Genomic DNA, 7,394 nt, shown 5'->3' on the forward strand with positions numbered 1-7,394 from the left:
AAAAAAAATGAATTATTCATTGATATACATCGCACCATTTTCAGTTTGAATAAATACGGTCAGTTTATACTGTGCTGTCATCAATGAAGTGAATTATTGAAGTTCAGCGATATTGCTTTATGGCAATGCTGCATTTGAAATTATACGAATTAAACAAGTTCAATTTTGGGAATTATCCATTTTAGCAGTCGCACATTCTGATACGATAAAAGTGCCACTGTTTTCTTCGGCATTTTGCTTCCTAAAAAACAAGCCATGCTTCATCTACAGATGAAAAAATTGTAATAAAAAAGTAACTGTTGACATACCGTTATCAAATTATTCTTTTAAAAATATGATACTTTTTACATTTACTATTAAACTATTAATAAAATACAGAATGTAGATGAAAATTTCAAAATAATAGAATTGAATTTCAAATTATCAATCTTAAACATGCTATATATTATAAATGCCAATTAATCATATGTTGGATAAAAATAATCACCGTGAAATAATGCTGGAACATTCACCCAGAGTTGTCATTTCTATTCCACTTTCATCTGATGGCATTGGTTCTTCAAAATGGGAAAGGAAATTAACGCATAAATCAAAAAAAGTAAAAGATTTTTTTACCATTAGAGATATTGCGAGGCAATGAATATCTGCTGGAACGTCTCCAATTTTCATTTAATCGATTAAATACATCTTTCCTACGCATTTTTTGAGTAAATGATGATCTCAACATATGAGTGTCGTCTTCTGCTTCATTTTGTAAAAATTCGCTTTCCATCTCTGCAGCAATTGGCTTTTCTTCTATCGTTGCTTTCGTCGTTTCTGGAATTGAGATTGAAATTGAAAAGTTCTAAGTCATAGTTATTTTTAAAATGAAAAAGTAAAAATTTTAATCACCAGATTTAAATAGAAACGTTGGAGACAGTCTTGTTAATCTTAATGAAGAAGACGCAGCCCGAAATTCGCCTGAGCCACGGTGATGCTTGCTGGAGGACTGCATGCTGCTAGTATCGCTGTGCATATCAGCCATGATTGTTGGAGTACGTGAACGTGTTTCAGCTAAAGTGTAAATTTCTTTCAGATAAATCATTCGATACTGTTGCTATTCATATATATTGGAAAAATGTTGCAGTGCTGATTTAATGAATGGATTTTTAAGTGAAAAATAAAGAAAGCATCAAAACTGAGCTTTCTTTCTCTTTTAAAAATACAATGCAAGATAGTGAACCGTACTAATTGGCCTAGAGCTGAGATCTTCTTTGAGAATTCTAAGTTCATTGAGAATTTTAAGTTCATTCTAAAGCTTATATTTTACTTTATGGAACATAAATTTTTATGTAGCATTAAAAACAGTTGGAAGAATGTGCCTTATCTTAATGTTTTATGTAAATTATTTTGTTGTAATTGTGATGTTTATCGTGCATTATATTGAATTTTATAATGCTGTAAAGTATGAGGAAACATAAACTACTGAAAGAAGATCCTGAAATCTGTGACATAACATAAATGGTATTTTTTAAAGTAGGTTATTTTACGTTTTCTTTTGCAATACATGTCTTCTTGCAAAATTTGAATATGATGATAATACTTGCCCTCACTGAATAACTTATGATTTTTTTTACTCTGATAGTTTTTCCTGTCATATAATATATGCTATAAAAATTTCTTTTTCTAATGATTATTGTTTTAGTGATCGATAGCAGAAAACATGATTCCATTCAAAGGTAATTCAAAGATAATTTTCATAACATGTACATCAAAATTCTAATGACATGATGTTGTAATTTGCGTTTGATATTTGATGAAATTTATTTTGTCTGATTATTTTAGATCTGTAAATTTTATTTATGTATTAGATTACTTTCTCTGATTTTTGTACTTTTAGAAATGAATTAAGATAGCAATGGTGGTGTTTACGTTCCTGCTGGCCGAGATGATGCCTTGTCTCTGGTCTCTGGTGTTAACTGCATTGGTTATACTGAAACCGAGTTCATTTGCATTGATTTAATACGGATAATATGTAATGCAGCAATGTATATAATAAAATGAAAATTTATTTCGCGCGTAAATCTTTTAACTGCAATGAGAAAAGCTTTATTGTAGTAAAATACAAATTAAAGTCTGTTCTATTGATTCTAAAAGAATATTATTAAATTCTTTTTATTATTAAATGTTATATGAAAGATTAACAGCAACTTAGAGATAACATATTTTTGCATTGGGGAAAGTACTGAAGTATACATGAAAATTAAAAGCAGTTGTTTTAGCGAATTATGTTGTACTGTACTACAGAAACCAATTAAATGTATTTTCTTTAAATATGTAGTTATTAAAAATACTTAAAAGTGGGCAATGCTTCAAAATGAAAAAATAATTCTGTTTCTTAGTAGATCAGCATGTTTCTGTTTATTGTTATCGATTTTTAAATCAGGATGTCAAAGTTAAGAAGATAATAGTAAACGTGCGCATAATTCAAATGAAAAAATTATATTGTCTTATAAATTAATAACTAAAAAGCAATATATACTTTAATTTTCATTAAAGATTCATTCAAGATTAAAAACAGCACGTTACACAATCAAAATAAAATATGCATATATACAGATACTGTAAAAATATGAAAGGAACGCAAGTTGTTATAGAACATTTTGAAGAAACCGTTTACAGAAAATATACGTAAAGTTAAAGCATTAAGGAAATAAAATTACAGACTGATTCAGTTGTAACTGAAGGAGAAATAAACCACAATGAATTAAAAAAATAATTATGAATATTCTTACACATAAAGGAATAATTTAAATGAATACTTTTATAAGTGACGAGAAAATGTAAAATGCAAATGTCCTCTGAAATAACGAAAAAGCTAAAAGGGACAATAATCAAAGTAATAAGTAAACAATGAAAATCTGGAAATCTTCATTTCCGTTTTTCAGATGCCACATAAATCTTTCAGACTCTACCACAAAGAATTTAATGCAAAATGCCAAGGTCAACACTTCCTTTTAGAAAACATTTTCCAGTTGCTAAAAACACATTAAAGATTTTAATTACATAATTAAATTTATAAATGATTTTATTTATTAAGTTAACACAAAATTGAAAAAGCAGTTGCGTCGATATCCAAGAACATGCAAACATATCGTGTTTCTTCAAATGTTTTTCGTTGTATTAATAGCTTAACAAACCATTAAAACAATTTTAGAGACAACTCTACTAATTTCACGTTAATATTATGTATCTTTATTTAACATCGTTATAATCTCATTCATTTATTCTACAACGCCATTATATGTATCAGTGAACCATATAATATATCACATCATCTACAGCTTGGAATAGATTCTCAAATACAATGAAGTTTAGTTTTCTTATTACACGCTGATTTCCATTGTATATGTCAAAGAAATTGCAGCATTCCTCAAAAAAAGCCATTCGTCATAGGGGAATGAGTGAATGCACTACACCAGGAATAGTGAATCAAAAAAGCGTAGAATTAATTTCAGCACATGCAAAAACATTAGAAAATTCAGGTGTTATTAACGTGCAGTTTCATTTGCCTACATCGGTATATGGAATTTTCCTACTCGTTTCAATGTAAATACGACAGCTGATTTTCGTTCCTTCTTTACAGCTTATGCATATGCTTAAATTTAGCAGCTAATTTTATTTCATTTGCGTAAAGTATCACGAAGTTACTCAATTTTGTAGCAAATTTCATTTCATGCCAGCTAGTCTGAATCCAGCGCACTTTCACTGGAAAATTTTTTTCATATGACAGTTACATTGAAATACAAAGTCTCACAAATTTTAAAATTTGCACTATTGTACAACTGTGAGCAGCTACTGGTATTACCTATACATTTAGAAAAGATGATTTATTTTTTAGTTGACAATTTGCATAATTGATCAGAAAGCAAATTTATTTTATTTCCAATACGAATTAAATTTATAAATTAGAATTGAACGATCACTGTTATGATCATTTCATTATTAAAAAACAATTTTATAAAAATACTTTCATCGATAACTGGAATATCATTGCAGTGATTTAAGTTCAGCTTTAATCGACGTTGAACACCTTAGGTGGCATGTCACAAATTCTGCCTGGGCTTTTTGGACTCCAGCCTTATCAGCTGGTTCCCGATCCTTTGAAAGCTTTAGGTATTCTTCTCTGTACTGACTGCATACGGTATTACAGAGTTCCTCTACTTGGCTTTCAACTTTATGCTAAACAGCAATAATTTTCTTTATCGTTTGGTTATTCAATAAGTAATTTAATTGCAATAGTCATTGATATTTCATGATAAGAAATTTATACCTGATCATATTTCAGCGGAGCTCGTGTAATTTGCTCTTTTTTGGATTTCAACAACTTCAAGCCGGATGTGCTAAAAGAATTAATGCAGCAAAATTACTATTATTTTTCCTGTAAATTCCATTAATGGCTTTTAATGAAATGTAAATGTTCTGTGTAAAAATTTTCAGTTTAATAATATGGTACAGCTCACTAAATTGCAGCGCTAAAAATATTTAGCCTAGCGAAATATTTCTGTATAATTAAATGATGAAGTAATTTTTTCATTTATGTGTCGATCTGTTTCATTTATCTTATTTTGTGATGTTATGTGTTATTGCTGAAAAAATTATGAAATGTTAGCTACTGATTAGTAATGAAAAAAGGGCATCCTTACGCACAAAGAGTAATTGCCAGTATGCACAGAAAGAGCTTCATTTTCAGTCTGAATTTTGTTATTGCTCCCATCATGGGATCTAATTTATATCCATTACTTTGTTTACAGGAAGTATGTTGTCAGCATTGCGTAGTACTAGGGAAATAAATGTGACAATGAAATTTTACTTAAAAAAACATTCACATTTATTAAATAATCATTGTTTATTTAAAGTGTTATTAACGTAGACTTCAAACTTCACGATTTTAGCGTTAATCTGTGTTTAATGTTACTTCTGCAAGGCATCTAGTAAATATAAAAATATGCAGGAACATTTATTTAATTGAAAAAGATTGAAAAATCAACAATTGCTCATTTTTGATTTGCATCACTTTAATTTGCTTAAAATATTTACTTATTAAAAAATGAGATTATTGCTAATATTTTTTCTCATCTTTTGGTTGGTTTGAAATAAAAACCTGAATAAATTTTAGTACGAAAACGTTTTTGACGCTGTTTTTTCATCTTTTGTCGTAAGCTTATACGCCGGCTAATTTTTGTTGCTCTGCTTTATTAAATAATGTGTGTTTGAAGAACTGTTTCCTTATATTTGAAAACTTACTTGACAGTCATTAAACAGTTTGTATACAGTGCTGTTAGCTTTTTAGTTTTCATCTTTTTATAAATCAACTCTTGTTTTTCTGAAGAATGCGCTCTTGTGGATGAATACGAATGCGATATTAACCTTTTGCATGTCAAGGGGGGCATTTTGTACCCCACTGCTGTTTTTGGCAGATATTTCTGCCGCACTGCTTTGTTTTAGGCCAGACTTTTCTAAATGACTAAACGCTAAATTTTATACAATTCTACACGATATGAATTTTTTGCAAGCGCATAGAATTAGTAGATAAGGAATTATAGCGGTTTTGCTGTTCAGGTCCATTTTGTTTCCCGCCTAGTCTTTTGTAATGTAGACTTTTCACCACTATTTAGAAATTAATCGCATCAGATCTGATTTTTCATGTTATAACCACTGCACACGTTCAGTGCTGTAATACTTTAGTTTCGCTCATTTCTTATTTTCACCTGCGTTTTGTTGGGACACATTGTTGATTGAGAAGATTTCCTGTTATGGTAGAAGATAAAAGCAATATGCTTAACCATCCTTATATTTCTTCTTTATCAATTTTTTCTGTAGTGAAATTTTTTTGTGGTGTATGCGTGTATTAGTAGTTTTGTCGTATTCACTGTTGTTTAAGTTGCTCGTACTGTGTGTGTGTGTGTGTGTACGTTTGTATTGGGTCAATAAATGCAGAAAACGCTATACTATTGTACGTCAATTCATCACTTCAATCAATTTATCTGAATTTACAACACTTTTATACTGTTTGCATCATCATCGGTTCGCGAATATGGAGGTTAGCTGCTTGGAAGACATAGAGGTGGAGGAATATGTCGATGAGCTTGAAGGTTTCGCTGAATCTTTCTCAGATGAAGACCATGTGGAGGAAGAGGGCGTATATAGTGATGAAATGAATATCAACATTGCTGAAATTGATGTTGAAGAAAGTGCAGGTCCTTATGCCTAACAATTCTATGGTCCGAGCACCCGCCGCGCCCGTCCAGACGACCGGCAGAAAGAATTTTACGTGATACAGTAGGGCCAATTGGGAAAAGCAGAGCCACACCGACAACTGAGGATGCGTTTTATGCCCAGTTGTCACCTGATATCAGAGAATTGATCGTTTTGCACACAAACAAAGGGAAAAGAATTTTTTCTAAATACAATGAAATGCATCCAGACAATAAGAGAATATTCATACCCACTATCGTAGCTGAAATTGGCGCATTTTTGGGCTTCTATTAGTCAATAGCACTTTCCATGACAACAATGAAAGTCCAGACTTATTATGGGTTGCAATGAAGCTACCAGAAGGAATATATATACGGCTGTTATATCGAAATATCAGTTCAAGCTGCTTTCTTCTCACATTTGATTCAATGGTACATTTTCATTTTTTACACATTTTCAAAATTTATTTTAAAAAAATGAATTATCATTGATATACATCGCACCATTTTCAGTTTTGAATAAATACGGTCAGTTTATACTGTGCTGTCATCAATGAATTGAATTATTGAAGCTCAGCGATATTGCTTTATGGCAATGCTGCATTTGAAATTATACGAATTAAACAAGTTCAATTTTGGAATTATCCATTTTAGCAGTCGCACATTCTGATACGATAAAAGTGCCACTGTTTTCTTCGGCATTTTGCTTCCTAAAAAACAAGCCATGCTTCATCTACAGATGAAAAAATTGTAATAAAAAAGTAACTGTTGACATACCGTTATCAAATTATTCTTTTAAAAATATGATACTTTTTACATTTACTATTAAACTATTAATAAAATACAGAATGTAGATGAAAATTTCAAATAATAGAATTGAATTTCAAATTATCAATCTTAAACATGCTATATATTATAAATGCCATTAATCATATGTTGGATAAAAATAATCACCGTGAAAAATGCTGGAACATTCACCCAGAGTTGTCATTTCTATTCTACTTTCATCTGATGGCATTGGGTTCTTCAAAATGGGAAAGGAAATTTACGCTTAAATCAAAAAAGTAAAGGATTTTCTTACCATTAAAAGATATGCAGGCAATGAATAATCTGCTGAAACTCTCCCAATTTCATTTGATCCATTAAATACATCTTTCC

General features: G+C 30.3%; 3 protein-coding genes across 3 annotated transcripts; 1 reads left to right on the top strand and 2 right to left on the bottom strand.

Moving 5' to 3' along the window:
- Positions 1-159: 159 nt before the first annotated feature.
- Tsp_12295 (conserved hypothetical protein) lies at positions 160-1,964 on the bottom strand. Its single transcript, XM_003366566.1, has 6 exons — positions 1,912-1,964; positions 1,530-1,591; positions 892-1,053; positions 616-816; positions 488-557; positions 160-241 (listed from the first exon to the last, which is right to left on the bottom strand). Exons 1-6 carry the CDS (start codon positions 1,962-1,964, stop codon positions 160-162), a joined length of 630 nt encoding a protein of 209 aa, XP_003366614.1.
- Positions 1,965-2,827: 863 nt separating this feature from the next.
- Positions 2,828-3,946, top strand: Tsp_12296 (putative DNA polymerase). The gene is made up of 4 exons (XM_003366567.1): positions 2,828-2,885; positions 3,080-3,135; positions 3,407-3,559; positions 3,881-3,946. The coding sequence occupies exons 1-4, from the start codon at positions 2,828-2,830 to the stop codon at positions 3,944-3,946; spliced, it is 333 nt and encodes a 110-aa protein (XP_003366615.1).
- Positions 3,947-4,029: 83 nt separating this feature from the next.
- Tsp_12297 (hypothetical protein) lies at positions 4,030-5,432 on the bottom strand. The gene is made up of 3 exons (XM_003366568.1): positions 5,287-5,432; positions 4,313-4,382; positions 4,030-4,221 (listed from the first exon to the last, which is right to left on the bottom strand). The coding sequence occupies exons 1-3, from the start codon at positions 5,430-5,432 to the stop codon at positions 4,030-4,032; spliced, it is 408 nt and encodes a 135-aa protein (XP_003366616.1).
- Positions 5,433-7,394: the final 1,962 nt, after the last annotated feature.

The sequence above is a fragment of the Trichinella spiralis genome (assembly GCF_000181795.1).
Source record: "Trichinella spiralis strain ISS 195 chromosome Unknown Scfld5808, whole genome shotgun sequence".
NCBI classification, from domain to species: domain Eukaryota; kingdom Metazoa; phylum Nematoda; class Enoplea; order Trichinellida; family Trichinellidae; genus Trichinella; species Trichinella spiralis.

What these genes read in the sequence shown, in the direction of transcription:
- Tsp_12295 (XM_003366566.1), bottom strand. Translation starts at nt 1,964, where the DNA reads ATGCAGTTAACACCAGAGACCAGAGACAAGGCATCATCTCGGCCAGCA. An exon ending in CATGTATTGCAAAAGAAAAC is followed by an intron (nt 1,054 to 1,529) that starts GTAAAATAACCT and finishes TTTACACTTTAG; the next exon opens with CTGAAACACGTTCACGTACT. An exon ending in AACGTTTCTATTTAAATCTG is followed by an intron (nt 817 to 891) that starts GTGATTAAAATT and finishes TCTCAATTCCAG; the next exon opens with AAACGACGAAAGCAACGATA.
- Tsp_12296 (XM_003366567.1), top strand. Translation starts at nt 2,828, where the DNA reads ATGCAAATGTCCTCTGAAATAACGAAAAAGCTAAAAGGGACAATAATC. An exon ending in CAAGAACATGCAAACATATC is followed by an intron (nt 3,136 to 3,406) that starts GTGTTTCTTCAA and finishes AAGAAATTGCAG; the next exon opens with CATTCCTCAAAAAAAGCCAT. An exon ending in AGTTTCATTTGCCTACATCG is followed by an intron (nt 3,560 to 3,880) that starts GTATATGGAATT and finishes TTTATTTTTTAG; the next exon opens with TTGACAATTTGCATAATTGA.
- Tsp_12297 (XM_003366568.1), bottom strand. Translation starts at nt 5,432, where the DNA reads ATGCCCCCCTTGACATGCAAAAGGTTAATATCGCATTCGTATTCATCC. An exon ending in AACTGTTTAATGACTGTCAA is followed by an intron (nt 4,383 to 5,286) that starts GTAAGTTTTCAA and finishes TAATTCTTTTAG; the next exon opens with CACATCCGGCTTGAAGTTGT. An exon ending in CTCCGCTGAAATATGATCAG is followed by an intron (nt 4,222 to 4,312) that starts GTATAAATTTCT and finishes ATTGCTGTTTAG; the next exon opens with CATAAAGTTGAAAGCCAAGT.